This window comes from Tetrao urogallus (assembly GCF_951394365.1).
Source record: "Tetrao urogallus genome assembly, chromosome: 14".
Lineage (NCBI taxonomy): Eukaryota > Metazoa > Chordata > Aves > Galliformes > Phasianidae > Tetrao > Tetrao urogallus.
Genome location: NC_136827.1, coordinates 17,040,213 through 17,059,088, shown reverse-complemented (window position 1 = coordinate 17,059,088; position 18,876 = coordinate 17,040,213). Strand labels below are relative to the sequence as shown.

At 49.2% G+C, this 18,876-nt stretch overlaps 1 protein-coding gene across 1 annotated transcript in view; it reads right to left on the bottom strand.

The window, feature by feature from the left end:
• KCTD16 (potassium channel tetramerization domain containing 16) overlaps positions 1-17,454 on the bottom strand; it is a gene marked incomplete at both ends in the record, with an annotated part of 35,809 nt that extends 18,355 nt beyond the window's left edge. The window contains one exon of the mRNA XM_079542567.1: positions 16,623-17,454. Coding sequence (XP_079398693.1) covers positions 16,623-17,454 — 832 coding nt within the window. The remainder of the gene's footprint in view (positions 1-16,622) is intronic.
• Positions 17,455-18,876: the final 1,422 nt, after the last annotated feature.

Here is an 18,876-nt window from a genome sequence, read left to right as displayed (position 1 = left end):
AAAAAAATAATCAGAGAAAAGCAGAGCTTTTCCCCTACATACGTGAGTCCTTGTTTGTGGGGTATTCAGCATGAGAGAGGAGGATCCCCATCGGGGGGGAAAGAGCAGGGAGATGTTTCCAAGTGTGCTACACATCAGCCATGAACGTAGCGGACGTGGCAGCGTAAGGTGGCAGTGAGCTGCAGTCGATCTTGTGATCTACTGAACAACCAGGGCCCATTCCACGTCCTTGAGCACCATCCACCTCTGTCCTGAGGCCCGTGCCTGGCACCAGCACCCTGCCCTGCTCCAGCACCCCCAGCACAGCCCTGGGAAGCAGTGATAAACCCAGGGTGGTGGAGGTGACGGAAAAGCGCCTTTTGTCCCCTCACATCTTCCTGCAGGGACTTAATGAGTGCAGCAGAGCAAGAGAAAAAAGACCTCATTCAGTTTTAAAGACATTTAAAGCCTGTTGTTCCTAATGGATCATCACGCTTTAAAGTCAAACCAGCTCAGACGCATGCAGCTGAGCTCATCCCATAGCACCAGCAGCTTTCAGAGCTGGTCTCAGGGCGCTCCCATTAAAACCCCATCAAATCACTACCATCCGTTTGGCTGAGGACAGAGTTTTAACCTTACATTGCATAATTCGGGGGAAAACTCAGACATGTGGATGCAGCCCATTCAGGGTATTCATTTGTTCTGCTGCCTCTTCCTGGCTGTACCTGGAGTCTGCACACATGGGCAGGGTCAGGCGCTGCCGCTGCTCCTCACAGGTTTGTTGATGACCTCAGGGCCCCAGCTGGGCACGCAGAGCCCCCAGGATCCCAATGAAAGGTTCCATTCAGGCTCTACCATGCAGTGCTACAAACCCGCACCAGACGTCCGTTCCAGATGGGCCCTTGCAGGGACAGGGGGCTGCACAGCATCAGGGATTCACCCAACCCTTCCCACTCCAAGAACACTGAACTGCTCCATCTAAAGCTCCTCTACATGCTGCCGGGGTGGTCCTGGCTTTGCAGAGATGCACAGTGGAGGCCCCTTTTAATTTCAGCCCATGGATCACACACTTGTTTGGATTTTAATATTGAGTCTACGTTTCAGTGATTTGCATTTAAATGTGTTGTCAGAGAACTTCCAGAAATCTTTAATAACAAGAGCGATTTGCATTTTAATGTGCACTTAAAGAATTTCAAGAAATCTTTTCATGTGAATTGTGTTATCTGAGCGGCGCTTCTATTTGAGGGCCATGAGAGCTGCCAGTTTGTGAAGTAAAAGTCAAACCAAACCATTTTTGGAGATAGCCCAGATTGGCTGTGCTCTGCTTGAGAGCTCCTCGCTGAACACCGTGCTCCCAGGGGAGAGGTGGGCTGCTGCTGGGGGGGCTGCAGAGCCCAAAGCACTCCATTGCACCTCCCTGCCTGCAGCCCTGCACAGCCCCTATGTGGGAGCTGCTGAGTCCCAGCCTAAACCACTGATGGAGCACCTGGGAAAGGACCGGGCAGCCCTGGGAGCACAGGTGCAGCAATTTACCTGTGTGATTGGAAGGGTTGGAGCCTGGCTGCTCCTCTCTTAGACCTCATTTAAGGGCTGGCTGCCAGTGAGCCAGGATCTCTGGTTGGAGATCCCTCTTTGATGGAGCTTTTTCCTGTGAGCTTGGAATCTTCTCATACAGGTAAGCAATCTTCTTCCCTTCCCTTATAGTGCCTTTCTATCACGCTGATCCTTCCACCATCACACCTCTGGTGTGACGCCTTTTCCTGTTGTACTGATCTGTCCAAGCACTACAGCCCTGCTCCTCACATGCAGTCTGGCCCCCAGGAGGCCTCAGCACCTCTGTGGGACCTCCCAAAAACCTTCCCCAGGGCAGCCCCAGAGGGACCTGTGACCCATGGGTGGCTGGGGAGCGGCACAAGGCTTCACAGCCAGTTCATCACATTGATCATCGTAAGCAGCATGGCTTCAGAAATCAGAAGACTCCGCTCTTCTGCCTATCAGCTTGATCTCATACATGCTCTTATGTAGGAAAGAGCCCCTGAGGTGGAAACAAGTTTTTCCTTATACTGGCAGTAGCTTCTTTGGCTTGGATTTTCTTATGGATACTTTGTACGTGGCTACAGATGATGTCAGCAGAAAGTTAAGTTTCTGTTGCTACTATGGCAATAGCTGCTACATTCAATAGAAGAAATCAGACTGGTAACTAACAACAGGTGGAAGAACTTGAAGCCCATCACATGATACAAATTAGCTCTTTTTAAGTGTGTTTCTAGGTTATAAGAACACAGAAAGCAGATCACCCCCAGCAACACACATACGCTCAAAGTACTGAAGAAACCCAGAGTCCAACCACAGCTCCAATTCGTCCCCAGCACCAACCCCACTCCAAAAGGTGGCTCAGACCTCATAAAACGCAGCTGCAGACAGAAACTGAGCCACCACAGCAGCTGTGTTCAATAAATAGCTGAAAGCGAGCTCACATGAGCAATAGGTGGAGGACCTTAAGGACCACTGCATGATTCAAAGCAGCCCTTGTGAGATACCTGCAGCTGAAACAACGCCCGCAGAACGCAGGAACTCCGCACTGCTGCCAAACAAATGCAAGGCTGAGGCATTTATCAAAAATGAATGACTTCAGGAAAGCAGGGCACTATTTTTAGAAGGCACAGTGCTGCCTGACAGCACTGCCATCAGTTTGCATCACTTCACACAGACTTGTGCAGCTGTGACCCTCCCCAGGGCATGTGGGCTCACACACACACACACACCGGCTGCTCGCTGTGGCCACCACCCTGTTCTGTGGCTGCTGCTTTTGCTTCCTTTGGGTGAACAGAATTGCTCAGGACCAGCATCGCTGCGATGTTCTCACAACTTGAGTTGTGCTAGAAACCTGAGTGCTCCTGAGCTGTGCACGCACCCGTTGGTAAGCACTTACAAACAAGCTTGCTTTCCCAGCAGAGCTTGCAGCCCGCAGCATTGCGTACCTGCAGATACTTTACAGTGCAATCAGAAGTTAAACACCTTAAATCAGCAAGGTGGGGATAGGTGTAAGGAGGCAGCACGATTTGTGAAAGGCAACCAGATATTTTGGAGCTTAAATGATCTAACACATAATCCGTAGGTAAGTAAGAATATTTGTTTATTTGCTTTCTGTGGGGTCACCCATTGCTTCCAGGGAACAAAGCTGTCAGTGACTCTAAATGCAGCAGGCTTCTGTTTTCCAGCCAACTATTTGCTCACCAGAGATCAGAGCATCAATAAAAATGAGCAATTAAAGCAGTTTTTGATCGTATAAAGCTTTGTTTCTGTAGGATTTTGTCATATTCTTTATTGCATAGAACATAAACAGAGCACTGCCTATGCACGGGCATTGCCAACTCGTCGTTTGTCTGAGTGCTTCATGACAGCTGATGCGTGTCCTCATCCACCTGGCTGGAGACACAGCCGTGGTGGGTTTGGAGGATTGGGGATGTTTTTAAGAACAAGTGACTGCCTGGGGACACATGAGTGCATCCCTGTCCCACAGAGGGGAGCAGTTCTGTGTGAGCCGTATGCAGGTAGACGTGCACAGAGCTGCTCAGCATGGCTGTGAGCCATGTATAGCCAAACAGCTCCTGGCAAGTTATGTCTAGGTGGGTTTTTCAAAGTGGCCGTGTCACTGCACACAGCACAGGATGTGATGGAGCTGTGGTGACGGGCAAAACTATGGAGGAGCTCTCTGACGAGTACACAAGCGTCTCCAAGTTTGCATTTTCAAATAGGAGTAAAGGAAAATGCTTTGGATTAGAAATGAGGTGTCTATAAAGGTCTGTAGCCTGCAGGCTGCATCCTCACAGCCCTGGGGGTAGCAGAGCTGCATCCACAGAACCCTTCAGAGGAAGGAAGGAGGTAGGAAGGAATGGAGGGGAAGAGAGCAAGATTCAGGCACCAGCCCTGCCTGCACCTGTCCTGCCTGCACCATCCTGGTTGAAGTCACGTGTTTGTGAATGTAGAGCTGCAGGATTCGGGGCCAAGAGGCTGGTGGCTGTGCCCTAGCAATGAGCACGGTTGACACGAGCAATGGGAAATGCAAACCATCAGATACCAGTAACCTTACGCAAAGCAGTTTTAAAAGGAATGTGATTTTTCCCTAAGAAAACATTCTTTAAGGTTTAACTTCATCTGTTCTCCTCAGTTACTTTGTCCCTTGGGAATAAGCACATTATAACGACGACGATCCGTACAAGCAAGAAAAGGCATTACAATGCCATTATCAATACAAACCAATTTAGAATGCTTCCAGTATTTAGGGAAGAGTTACAGCAGGATTGCAAACAAAACCTCTGATCATTTTTTTAAACAACACTTAATCTGTTCTATAGCCATGGCTCTGTAAAGCTGCAAACAAAAATTACAGTATGTAACCGAAGTTGTCACCACAGCTGAGTAAATGCATTCCAGCTAATATTTCACATATTTTGCTTCTTTCAAATCTATTGAAAGCCATAGCTTTGCAGTGCCTCAGTCACTGGCTCTGCCAGGCTGCTCCATACAGCTCTGCCCTGCAGGAGCAGCTCTGGGAGCACAGGAGAGCCTGAACGTGCTCTGTGCTGGGCCAGATGTGCAGGGAGCAGTGGGTTCCTGAAGGCCGTGCACAAAGTGCAAGGCATTATCAGCACTGAGCTTTTCATCGCCTCCCTCAGAAGCAGCAACACAGCTCTGATATTTCTGCATCTGGGGGGAGGGCAGGCAGTGGGGGGATGTGTGGTGGTCCTATTGATTCTCCATATTCTGGTAAAAGCAGCACAGGAAAAGCATAGTGGCTGCAGTGAGGAAGCACCAGTGCATGTGCAGTGATGTCGGCTGCTTCACATACAGTCTTGTAATGGCTTTTCATGAAATATTCATTATTCATCCCACCCCCATCAGGACGTGAGTATCACAAAGCTGCAGAATAGGAGTAGTTCCGCATGGCCTTCTCTGACCCAGCAGGGCCAGGCAGCCACTTCTTCAGGTGCTAAAACAACCCTGGCACCATTGGGCTGCTCAGCTTCATCCTGGCCAAAATAACTTCGAAAAATACTAATTATAAGTAATAGGTAGGGGGCAACAATTTCTGCACTCCAGGAGATCCTGAGAGCCCCAGGAGCATCATGGCTGCCCTATGGGGTGGGACGGGATGGGTCCTGGGGAGGCCCCCCCACCCCCTGGGCATCATTCCCTGCTCCAGCCGCAGCCTTTTGGGGTGGGAGCAGCATCTGAAGGCTGTGGGTCTGACAGGCGCTGCAATGCTTGCTGTTTGCATGCAATTCACTCAGTAATGACAGCAGGTATGAGGGAAGAATAAATGAACCTGATCATGCCTCCACCTGCAGCTGTCGGCTTTGCCATCCTGCCATATGTTTTCATCATCTTTCGTGGAAACCTCTCAGCCGTTATTGCCAGGATGTAAATGTGAAATGCATCAAGGACAGGCAATAGATGAAGATTTATTTTTGCTTGTCCCATCACTTGACCACAGGCAAAGCTCTTGCTCTCCCAGGTTAGCAGTGAGCTGGGTAATAATGCCTTCTCAGTCCAGGGATGGGAGCAGTGTACCGATGATCTTCAGAAGGAAAGAAGATAAAGAGATGGGGAAAAGGCATGTCAGGTGGGCTCTGGAGCCCACATTACCTGGAGACATCTGGGGAACAAGAAGACCCAGAGCAGCAGAGCCTCATCCCTGCTCCTGATTACCACCCTGTGCTAGTGGAGCCAGATGGAAGCACAATGGCACGTGTGGGTGGAGTGTGGGGCAGGGGCAGTCGGCAGCAGCACCAAACAGATCCCACTGAACAGCCACAGTGAACCACAGGCCCTGGCAAGACAAAGGCTGGCACACGCACGAGTCCTTCTCTGAGCATCAGACACGAGCCAGAGAGCAGAGTGGGAAACTCATGTGGGTGGTTCTGCAGAACACTGCTGGGGACACAATGCGGTGCGGTACAGGGGGTGCAGAGCTGCCCCTTCCTGCAGCTCTGCTCTGTGAGTGTCTGAGGGGAAGTGAGGGGCAGCAGGGGGGAGGCAGCTCCACAGGGGCTGTGGACAGAGCAGGGTGCTTTCAATTTACGAGGAAAAGAGATTATGAGAACACGGGCACATGTGTGCACACAGAGAAAGAAGAAGCGATGAGGAGAGCAGTAATAACAGTCAAAAAGTAATTTGTTCTTAACCTGTTCAAAATAAAAATAGCTGGTGTACAAGTTCACTATGTGGACCATCTGCATCTCATAAGCATAAGTTAAAATCCTGACACCATCTGTTCAACTGGAATTTTAATACTGTACCAATATGCCAAATCACAGTTACGTGAGCGAGGACGGCAGTCTCCTCACTCACCCACAGCTCCCTGCCATGCCTAAATGAGGCAGGGAGCTAAAAGCAGCCCCTGGGAGCAGAACTCAGTAGCCCAGCAAAGTGGAATGCGCAGAGCTGGTGGGAGGACCTTCAGCAGGTGCAGGTGGGATGTCTGGGTCCGGTGGGCATGGAGAACACATTGCCTGGATTCTCACAGCATGTCCAAGAGTCACAGAATCCCAGAACCATAGAGGTTGGAAGGGACATCTGGAAGGGAGCAGCCCTGGGACTCTCATCCTGTCCACATCAGGACGTCCTCCAGGCCCCCCATCTCTGCACCCTCCTCTGGGCTCTCTCCAGCAATCCCTATCTGCCTGCAGCTGGGGAGCCCCACACTGTGCTCCAGATGTGCCCTCCCCAGGGCAGAGCAGAGGGAAGGCCCTCCTTCACCCAGTTGCCATGCTCTTTGCGATGCATCCCTACGTTCTCAGTGCCAGAAGCACACTGTCCTCCTCCAAAGCTTGCTACTCCAACAAAGCCCTCCCCAAAGAGAGGTCCATCACCACTGTGCATGGCTCTAGCCAGCCGGAGGGCTGCTCACTGCAGCGTACGGTGGGGCTGCTGGGAAAGCTGCAGCACCTCAAGCACTGTGCTGGGATCCCAGCGCAGGGCCAACGGTCAGCACTGGGAATTCAGGTTGAGTTTGAAGTCGGTGGCAAAATAAGTGTTGTGAAGTGTCTAGAAAAAGCCCTACCTTGATAAATGAGCCCAGCAAGACCTACGCCATCTTTTTACTAATTAGTACTGGAGAGGCTGTTGAAAGCTTTCACATAAATTTTATTGGTCCTAGTGGGAAAAAAATCCATTGTAAAATGGAAATGAATGTAGTACCCATCAAGCCTTCTTCTGTTTTGGGGGGATTTTTCTTAGCAATCCTGTATAGTTACAAAGCACATATCGTGTTCTTTATGTCTTAGGATCAATTTCTTCAAGAAAGAAAAATAGGAACGCATTCCTTCAGCACTGCAGGATGTAGAATGAATGAAACTGGCACAGGAGAGGGGAGGACGGCAGAACACTGCCGGGTGAGTAAATCTCCAAGACATAGCACACGTTTGTTTCCTGATCAATGGAACTACGTGAGCATGAGCATGAAATTTAATTAAGTTCTGCGCCTCAAAGAAATCTATGTGCGATAGCTCCCTGCAATTATTTATTTACTGTCTGCCATGTAGCTTTTAGCTTTCATCCAGAAAATGACTGGTTTCCCACGTGCCCGTCAGCGGGCGGCGGTGAGGAGGCAGCATCCCACACAGCTGGGAAGGCGCCCGCCTGCGCACCGCAATCTGTCGCTGGGTTCAGGCGGCTTCAGACAGGCGCGGTTGGTGCTGAAGCCCTCAGCAAAAGTTCCCTCTGCAGACACCTCCAGCCCTGCGCTCTGCCCCTGAGGCACAAAGTGCCCCCAGCCCAGGCTCTCAGAGTGGCACACAGCGGAGCAGCCGCCCCGCAAAGCCGATGACTTTTTATTCCCTTTTGTTGTTATCTTTCTGTTTTTGAACTGCCATGTTTTCATGCAGCAATTTTTCCCAAAGGAGAAGATGTTTAGATCCAGAATTTGGTTTCAGGCGCCACAGGGGGTTTGAACTGTCAGCTTGGATTGGGTTTCAACAACCTCATCTCTTTGTAGGATGCAGATCTGTAGCGCTGCATCAGTTCAGCTCGTCTCATCTGTAACACCCAGCTCAAACCAAGAAATAGCTCAGCAGCACAGGGTGCAGTTTGGAAGAGAAATGAATGAAAGAACAGCATCCAGCTCCGCCAGCAGACACAGGTGCTGTGGGAGCCATGGCTCCTGTTTGCATCCAGGGTCGGTTTGATCCTGGGTCTGTTCCTGCCGATAGCAAACACGAGCGCATCTCCGTGTATTGCAGGGAACCTATTTGGGCACAGCAGCCGGAGCAGCAGTGTGCAAAGCCTGGTGGAGGGAGGTGAGAGCGGGGCCTGAGGCTCCCCACCCTGCCCAGTTATTCATACAGGTGTTACATTTAGTTTAGCTGATGACCTGTTTCCACATTTTCATGTGAGTATGCAAAGAGTGCATTTGTAAAGGCTGCCTTTGCCTTCCAGGCTTGAGCTCAGCCTCTGCAATCCTTCTGTTCCTGTACGGAACAAAATGCTGAATTTCCCCACACTGCTGGTGCAAACCCTGAGCTGAGAAAAGACCAGTAAAATTCTCTTTGTAGGAGCACAAATAAACACATTTTCAGGCTCTCTGATGGCATGTTTGTGCTCAGTAAAGTTTTGCTCTGAGTTTTTGGCCTTCAGAACATTTAAAGCGCAATATTCAGTCAAAATCAGCACGTTCCTCTGGGTTCTATTTCAGCCTGCTTTAATTCTGGTGCAAAAAATACATTCTGATTCATTTTGATAGAAATTCAATCTGAAGTTCTTAAAATAAAACTCCTCCAAAAAGAGAACGAACTTTTCTACAAGCCGGGCTCCCAGCCCTGGCCGAAGGTGTGCACAGAGCAGAGCACCGCCGCGCTGCACCCACGGCTCCGCCAGGCACTGCGCCCGTCCTGCTGCCCTCAACCCGAGTGACCCCATTCTACAAACACAACCCAAAACTCCAACTCGTGATCCTGTGACCATGAAATTAAACATCTGGGGCTGCTGGATTTGTCCCAGGGCTCCCCAGGGCAGCAGGATGCCAGGCCGAGCCACCCCCACTGACCGAGCACGGCAGCAGTTGGTGCTCACCGTGTTTTCAGGTGGATTTACAAAGCAAGACAGACACCGATTTCTCCACTCTATTTTGGGTAAGGGAATATTTTAGCTGCCTTAGCAGCTAATCAATGAGCTCCTACAAATTGCTGATCACTTTGTTAGTAGACTCAGAAGAAGTGCTACAAATTTTTTAGCAGCAGTAATTTACAAACTAGCTTCCAAAGCCCATGCAGTTCTTACAGCTGCACAGCGCTCACACCAACGCTCACTTAGGGACAGAAGGGTGTTTCTTTCACACAACAGGCAGTCAGTACAGAGTGGTCAACAGGAACAATCAAACAGTTTATATTTATGGGTATTTCAACGTTCATAACCAGCTATCGAAATGTAAGAAGTATCATCACAGCCCCAGGCTTCTCACTTAAAAAGACATGTAATTAGAAAACTAACACAAGAAACTAATTTAGAAAGCAGCCTACATGGTACTCTGCTGTCGTTTTCCCCTACTTTATCCATCCAGCCCCTTCTAGCAGAGATAAAACCTCTGACTCCAAAAGAGAAGTGCAAAGTTCTTGCAGGGCCATTGGCTCTGAAATAAATCCAGTCTCCTACACCGGACCAGTAAAATGAGGTGGTATCTTCTGTACCAATCTTGGATACAACATTTGAGTCATCAGATTTGAATCTGTATGGACTTGCAGAGCATTGCAGGTGTTCAGCACTCCTCACGTCACCCAATAATCAGCTCAGTTACACCACCGGGTTTAAAGCTCCGCATCCATCACTCCTTAAGACTCACCCTGATGAAGTACATCAGAAACGTGTGAATTGAAGCAATTGGTTTAACATTATGATAATGTATGATAATGGCCCAAATGTTTTATTTTATTGATCGTGCCTTCTGAAAACAGCTGGGCAAAATCTCTCAACCAACTCATTCACCATTACACTTCAGAAGCAACTGAATTCCACCAAGTCTAACTCCTTTAGGTCTATTTTCTTCCTTAAAAAAAAATCATTTTGAGTAAGATTCATAAGAGATTTCTCTTAACTCTTTTCAAAGATGTAATTTAGATTTTGCTGCTTGTCTCTATATTTACTGTACGTAAGTCTTGAACTTGAAAAGCTGAAAAAAAAAAGGAGAAGAAACTGAGAAAATGTTGTGGTTACAAATTTAAACAAATCCAGGATGACTTGAAAAGAAAACCAAAAAACCAACCTGCTGCAAGGAAGTGTTTGTCTGCGTGTACAATATGTTGCTGATATTCACTGAATGGCAATATCTGTGTTATGTTTTCATATTTACACTGCTTGCACTTTCTGATTTTGTTTTCCCTAAGTGACAGCAAGTTTTAAGGTCTGAACTCATCGGGCACAGTAAGGCTGCAGAGTGGCTGCTGGGAGAACCCTTCACTCTCAGCTGTGACATTTTCCCCTCCAGCTCTGCAGCTCCATGTACCCATTGCCAAGCTGTCCCCTGGGGCACGGGGCAGTGCTCCCTGCCCCTATGGCCCCAGACCAGCAGCACCAGGCTGGTACATACAGACACGTGCCTCCATTTATTACAGTGAAACCCTCCCCTGATCAGCCACCTACAGGATCTGTGTGTCACTCTTAGCACCCAGCTCGAGCTGCCCAGCCGCAGGCACGGCACAGCTGTCCTACATGGCCGCTCCACTTGGTTGCCCCTCTGTGTGCTGCAGCCCTTCTCTGCCTGCGGAGCAGCACAGCACAGACCTTACAGGGCAGGGCAGGTTGCTGGGACCATCCAACCCGGTGCAAATATCCTCATTTACTCCCCTACTTGTACAGCACTGCACAGCCCTCCTGGTGGTTTGAAAAGACAGGAAAACCACAGACATCGAGCAACTTCACCAGGCCAAAGCCTCAGCCGTAGCTCTGGTTTCCTCGCATGACCTCAGCAGTCCACTGCGTGCAGAGGCCTGAGGGACTGAGGGACAGATGGAGCAGTGCTGTGGGCAGGAAATCTGTCAGGCTGCCAAGCAGGGGTTGCAGCGGGGGAAGATGTGCGCCACTGAGATGCTCCTTAGAGCAGCAAGAAAACAGATCTATATAGCCATGCCAAACATCTCTAACAAACATCCGGACCAATGAAGATCATAGCAAAGGGATGGGGAACAGCCAGCCGTGCCACGAGCACAGGGGAGGGACACGGGGCAGAACCCCAAGCCAGCCTTGCTGGTCTCCGAACATCACTACTGTACATCACTGGAATGAACTCAGAGCTCTATATCCAACCGGTCTTTTTTACTGAGCTGTGCTTCAGTTATCCACTGAGCTGAAGATTCTTAGACTCAGATTTGCTGTTATTGGTTTCCAATAGCATTTTTCATCTATGGAAGAACTCTAATCAGACTGACAACCTATGCAGGCCACGACAAAGTGGGAAAGCATCAACCAACACTCAGATATGACCAAAAAAGCTGACAGCAAGGTTCTTGTACACCCACAAACACTCTAACAAACCCAGCACACTGCTCTGCACCCCCGCCATGTGCAGACGAGCATCCATGTGAGAATTCAGAGAGGTTTGCTCAGCAAGATGGACCAGATTCACTGACGATGTCAATAATTACCTGGAAAACAACAACTCCTGTCAACAGGAAAGGAAGAGTGCATAATTCACTGGATTAGATTTTATTCTGTTATCTTTTGGTCATTTTCTTCTTTGCCAATTTAAAAACAGAACAAATTACTAGAACGTAAAATGGTATCCTTATGAAGATGCAGGAAAATAGGCGATACTCATGTTCCACATCTAACCATTTGACAGCAGAGCTGTGGGTGTCCCTGTACAAGAGGATTCAGTCTTGTTAGTCAGGTTTCTACCACGCAGTTCATTTATGAGTCAGCCACATGTACATCGGCGTGCGATCTCTCAGCTCTGTTCACACGTACTACAGGGCTGGCTGTGGACGTTCTGGCATTCGCCTTTCCTCCTGCCCAGCCCCACCCAACAGAACTCGTCTGTTTATCCCAGCAAAATCCAAAACCTACTTCAGAAATATCTCAGCCTCCTAGCAGGCAAATGACAACCACACACCACCAGCATCTTCTTGAAAGAGAAAGGTGACAAGGGCAAAATGCACCCTGCGCTGGAGGCAGCGCACGACCTTCCGGAGCAAGAGCCTTGTCAAGTCATTTTTTTCCTTTCAGAGCTCCACTGCCAGGAATACCTCACAGTTCCCTTGCATCATTTGCAGGTGCTTGAGCTGCTCTGAAGGATGTGAAGTGGCCGGCATAAGGCAAGGCGTAAGAAACCAGGCCAGTTGTTCGTTTTTTTCCACACTTGCTCAGACTTGAAAAATGGCCTCCGGAAGGGTAGGGGCAGCCATCTGTCTAAATCTCTGCATTCTTTTCTGTAGTGAACTTGAAGGAGGTTTTCTCAACCCGTCTCCACCTGCTTGTTGCAGAGAAACATTTGTGATAAACTGATGGCTTGACGCTCCTAACAAATCCTCCCTCCCCACGCCCTGGTATAGCTGTCAGTACCTCCATCTTTTCCCTAGTTCTTTCCCCTCCAGATTGAGTGTGAATTTTCTATCTCTTTTCTCCATCTGCACTTCTATATTTGATCCTTTTGCCTAGCAGCTCTCCTCTCACCTCCTTCGTTGCTCCAGCTGAGCAGAGGGCAACTGGCTCCTCATGGTGCACCCTGCAGCCACCGTGAGCAGGGGCAGGGACTGATGTGACATGCTGGCACCAAAGTCTCCCCTCTGTACCATGAGCTGCTCTGAGAGCCTGCCATGATGGGGAGAAAAGCAGAGAGAAGGAAGGGATTCTGGGGGAAACAGCAATACACAGTGGGGCTGTGCTGCAGTTTCTCCCCGTCCCATTCCACTGCTGTGACGCACTGCAGACACCTGCAGGCACCCAGCTGTGATGCTGACCTGCTGCCTGAAGCCAAAGCCTCCTCCACTCCCAACCTGTTGTTTTGCACTCTGGCACTCACAGTGTGCGTGTGCAGGACTGTCACCAGCAGTCCTGGCAATGCTCTGTGCTGGGAGCCAAGCAAAAAGGGCTGCTGTGTAAGTTATGGGAGGAGGTGAGAAAGAGCCTGCCTCTGCCGCTGTCAGGGATAGGGCCTGGCTGAGCCAGCCCGTATGCTTTAACACCACCGCCCCCCAACATTCACCAGTTGTGCCAGTGAGCAATTTTGATTCATTCCATTGTAAAGGTTGAAAACATTTTAAAATGTAAATCCCAGCACAGGCGATAATCCTCATCATAAAGGAATGGTTGGAGATGGGGCTTTACTTCAAGGCTTACTTTGCTTTACTTTACTTCATTGAAAAAACAGTAGAGAAAAACGTAACAGTGTTCAGTTGAGAAACCCAACCTTAACTGTTAATTTTTTAAAAATTCCTTGACGTAAGAGAATCTGGAGGGAAAGAAAACGCATGTGCAGAACTCCTGCGAGCAGATGCGCAGGCTGCGGCTCCTGCCTACCCACTGCAAAGCTACCACATTTCAAAGAACTGCTTAATTATGGGCCTAATTGACCCGCACTGCCTGTCTCCAAATCGTCCTTTGCCTCGGCCTATTTGAAACTGGAGTGATGCCCAGCTGCCCTCCCAGGATTGCACTGTCATCCTGTGTGCAGGCTTTGCAGCCCATTTCACCACTCACTCAGCAAAACAGCTGCAGGTTTGCTGTTCTGGATACTCCCTGCTTGCCCTGCATTTCGGGAAAATCTCCTCCAAAGAGAACACGAGTCTCCCATTAGCGGTAGGAGCGTCTGAACTTGAACAAGAGGAGAAAATGTCATACAATATTAATTGTCCAGTTTTGTTAATAGCACACACTGCGCCCACGTGAATAGCTGCATGATTTACGTCCTCGCTGGTCCATCTGCTTCGCTTTCAAAAGGATTTGCACATGAAGAATGGTCTTTATCTTCAAGCCAACCACAGAAATTTGCTTCCTGAGGAGTATTTGGAGCACATGATGCATTTGGTGCATCAAAACATTGTTGTCCCCTTCCATTCCTTCTCCTCTGGAAACAATCATCCTTCCCCAGCTCTGGACTCCCTCAATTGCACATTTCACATGAGCTACTGAGCTGCTCTGCAGAAACCACCTTTGTACCTGTCTATCCAGTCGTATTAGGCACCTCCCATGCTTAGGACCATTAACCTGATCACAACAGCTTGATGAATTCATCCTTATACAGACACAGTTGGCAGCTTCTAATTAAATAATTATGACTAAACAGCTGCAGAGAAGTTGTAATGTTCCACTAAAAAGCCAGATGTCAATTTTATTGGTCCTCAAAGTTTAAAAAGATACGGCTCTGGAAGATTTGGAAAGGGACTTCTGCCACCACAGGTGAATGCTGGAGGCACTGCGCTGCCCTTCTGCAGCACTGCTGGTGAGCCCTGCAGCCCAGCAGCAGCTCTGTCAGAGCGAGCAGCAACCAGCATGAAGAGTAACAGAGACATCTGGGTCAAGATACGAAAGAATCACAGTCCTTGCTTTGCCTAGGGAAGGATCCTTCGAAAAACCCATCTTTGAAAAAGCATCAATGTCAAAAATCCACAAAATTGGCATGAGCCAAATACGAAACTTATTGAACTGGATCAACCTTTCCAGGAATTTGTAGGGGAACTGCTGAATCCCGGCCTGCACCACTGACTGAGCACCTGGAAAGGAGCCAGTCAGCCCTGGGAGCACAGGTGAAGGCAATTCAGCTGTGTGATAGGAAGGACTGCAGCTTGGCTGCACCTCTCCTAGACCCCATTTAAGGGCTGCCTGCCACTGGGGGTGGATCTCTTTCTGGAGATCTCTGTTTGGTGGAGTCTTTCCTGCAAGCCTAGATCTCCAGAGGCAGGTGAGCACCTTTACTTTCCTTTGAAAGATCGTCATATCTGCACTGGCCCCTTTGCTGTTGCATTCCCATATCACCCTTCCACCACGTCAAACTTTCCCATTCTAACAGCACCTCTATTGCATTTGGAGTTCTCTGTGTTAGTGAGAGAAGATTTTGTGCAGTGTGTTGAAGTTTCACTGTCCAAAATTTGTGAGGTTCTTCTTATCTTGGTACCTTAACCATGATGATGTGGAAGCAATGAGCAATCCTTGAAGGTAAAAACGTGAGTAATATAGAAGTTATTAGTCCACGTTTCCTAACTGGTGTCAAACCTACTTTCATCCTCTCTTCAATTAGCAAAACACTGGGCCTATTAAAAACTTTTCTGATTTTATATTTAAGTAATTCATTCTAATTCATCTGTCTACACAAATTGTTCTCCTCTGTCTTGCACAGGGCTGATCTTCAAACATAGAATGGCCTGGGTTGAAAAGGACCACAATCCTCCATCCTTGTTAGCATCCTTTGGACCTTTTGATGAGGAATCCATCCAGAAAACTAATTTTAAGTAAACTATGCACGTCAAAAATACATACGGCTTTTCAGGATGCTAACTTAAGCATCATTACATAAGCAGATTAGGGCTGCCTGTTGAGCTGAGACACGAGTAGATGGCACTGAATCCAGTACTGCACACAAGCCATTCAATTCCTGATATATCATCTTTCACCTAAAACTTTCGTCAGCTCTCCATGTTACCAAGCCTGCCAAATGTAAGTGTTGCACACAGTGCAGCAGGTCTGCAGGCTGAGTAATTTTTATCCCTCTTTAAATCCTTTTGACCAAAGCTGCAGCTAGCAAAGCCCATTTGTACAAACAACCAGTGAAATGTTCCATTCTTCACTCTCCTGAGATGAAAATGGAGAAGAACATCCTCACAAACTTCTTGCACATTCATGCATAGCAGCTGAGGAATGATTTTCTGATATAGGAATATAGAATCAAAATCATCCTCGTGTTTCCATTGGTAACGGTGCCTCTACCTGAATATCAACTTAGAAAGTTAATGAGCCTGCTAGAGCGATCAGCTAAAATTACCACAACAGTATGTGATCCGATGTGATTGCAGGAAGCAGGGCAGATACTTCTCATTATGAGGACTGTTTTTCATAGGCGTGTTGCATAACAGGGCACAGCAACTCGCCTCTCTCTGCTCTGAGCCCTCATCTCAGAGCACATCAGTTGGATCTGAGAAGGCTCCCTGTTGAAAAGCAGCCAGGGGGACAGGATTTTTTTTCCCTTCCCTGCGTGTAAGTGTGTCAGGCGCACTGACAGATGGTTTGCTGGCTATGCTTGACTATTATCAAGCAGCTATTACCTCTGTAAATTAAACCCAATTTGAAGGTTTTCTGTAATTAAATCTGCAGCGTGTTTGCATGGCTTACATTGCATCCTGCTTGCACTCAGGAAGTGTGCAAGGCTGTCAGATGGCTGATTTACACAGCCAGAGACAGCAGCATCCTTCAGGCACAGGGATGGGGTGCTTTTGGCAGTCTGTGCTGCCACCTAGCCAAGACCAAGCCACAGAGTTCAGCCTGGCCTTATAGTTTGAAAGCTTAAACTGAAGCATATCACCTCAGATCAAAATAAAGCTCCCGTCTGCAGCAGATACAAAGAAATCTGCACTTCTCATGCTTTGCGAACTGCACGGTCAGCAGAAGAGACAGGCTTCAAGCAGGCAGTTACGTTTCCCTCAGCAATGTCTCGTACTTACGGTAGAAGACATATTCAGTGTAGCTGGACCAGACCTTGTCATCAGTGTACTGATTGACAAAGGACGCCGTCACAGAGGAGTTGCAGGCCACCATGTGGAATCCACACTCAGATAACATGTCAAAAGCCCTCTCCAGATGCTTGAACTTGAGATAAAACCTGGAGGTGTACCTTTCCGGAGCTCTGTCTGGATCTCTGCTTTCATTCAAACTTTCTCCAAAGACCTCTTTGACCAAAGCGATCCTTCCACAAACCAAAATCCTTGGGACCCTCCTGAACTTGGCATCTGCTTGGCTCTCCCTGCCAATAGTGCATGACCCGCGGTACCCAATGGTAATGAATCCCCACTTCCGATCTGATGGTAAGAGAGATGGAGGGGGGCATATTCTCGTGTCACTGCCTTGGGAGACCTCTTCGTAGTCGCTGTGGCAATAGTCATCGGGGCTTTGCTTGCTGTCATCAGGAGTCAGGAGTTTGACCAAGTCTGGGAGCTGGAAGTACTCAGCCTCCCTCTTGAGCCTTCCCTTTTCAGGGAAGTGGTCAGGCAGAACCACTTGCTTGTCCCTGAGATAGTCCAGAATATAGCGAAAAAGGAAACCATCTCTGTCGATGAAGAATCTTCCCTTGGAGTCCTTGGCCAGATCGTTGGCTGTGTCTCTTTTTGGGGTGAACATTTTCCACAGCAAGGAGTGAGGGGTGCCAACCAAGGTGGAGTGGCGAGTGAAGTAAACCTGGCCACCCACATTTAGCTCCACAACCTCCGGGAAGGATTGCAGCCCAGAGCCCTGCTCCCGGGCAGGGAGGTAAGTCCTGCAGTTGCCACTTAGTGCCATTGTACTTTAAAAAAGAAAACAGCAGCACGGAGCAGGAGGATGGTCAGTCACATCAAAGTCTAGAATAAGGCTCCCAGTATTAAGGAGAAATGAGGGGGAAGGGGAAGTGAGGAAAGAGAAAAAAAACCCAAAAGGTATGCCCAAAAAAATATTTGAATTGTCCATAAGTAATGGTGTGGTAGAAGTGTCTTATATCCTAAGCCATTGGGGCTGGAGAGAAATCCCTTCACGAAACACAATCACATCATCAGATCTTCCAGCAAAGCCATCAAAATCAAGGTCAAGCCCAGCCTATGGTAATTCACTGGTCTTCTAAAAGGGAAAACAAAATAAGATTCAAGTTAACCTCTTAAACATGCCAGCAATTGCAATAGAGAAAAACAACTCATTCTAGGAAGCTGGTAGCCTTCCTGCTAAATATATCTAATTTTTCCAAGTTCTCCCCCTTCTCTTTCAGAAATACTAATCAATGGAAGGACTCGGAGTGATCCTGCAGTTTAAAGAATACGCACAGTTTATCTTCAAACAAACATCTAATTTAAACATGCAGATGAGACAGTGAGAACATCAGCTCTTACCTTGGTTACAAATAATGCATAGCTCTTGTAAAGGAAAGCAAGATTTCAAGACACTCAGAACACACATACAGGCACATAGAGTCCAGATAGTATCGGATCCGATCCCAGCAAGGGACAGCAAAGGCAAGAAAAGTGCTCTTAACAACATTCACGTAGATCTCGAGAGTTAAACCGAGTCACGAAAAAAGTTAACCGTGGCAGGTGATGAGAAAACAACACACACAGCACGAAGGGGGAGAGGGGGAAAAAAAGCACAAAAATCCCAAATAAATCCGATCGGGTTCCTTGAGAGCGGGGCCAAGGGAGAGCGGGGAACGCGCTGCGGGGGACGCAGCCTCAGATGACTTGCAGAAACCCCGCAGCCCGCGCTAAGGGCTGAGGCGCTCCGGCGACTCCCGCGGCCGCCCGGGCAGCGCGGAACGCGGCTCTCCCACGTCCGCCCGCCGCGCTCCGCCGCGCTCCGCCCCGCCGCTCCGCTCGGATCCGCTCCGCTCAGCGGCGCGGGGACGGGAGCGCAGAGGGCGACGCCGATTGCATCATCCTAAAGGAGCCGGGACCGGAGACGGCGCCGGGAGCCCGGGCGGCGCCGGCACCGCGGACAGCGCCGGGCCGCGCTCCGCCGAGCGGGTTGGCCGCCCCCGGGGCGCCGCCGCCGCGGCCCCGCGAGCCCGAGTTCGGGCAAAGTTCCTCCCGCTCCGCTCCCGTCGGCGGCTCCGGGCGGCGGCTCCCGGCCCCTGCCCGCCCGCCGACACGTGCCCGTCCGCGGCTCCGCGCAGGCGAGGCGGTGATTTCACCCAGCGACGCAGGCGGGCAGGGTGGGAGCAGCCGGTGGGTGGGCGCTCCC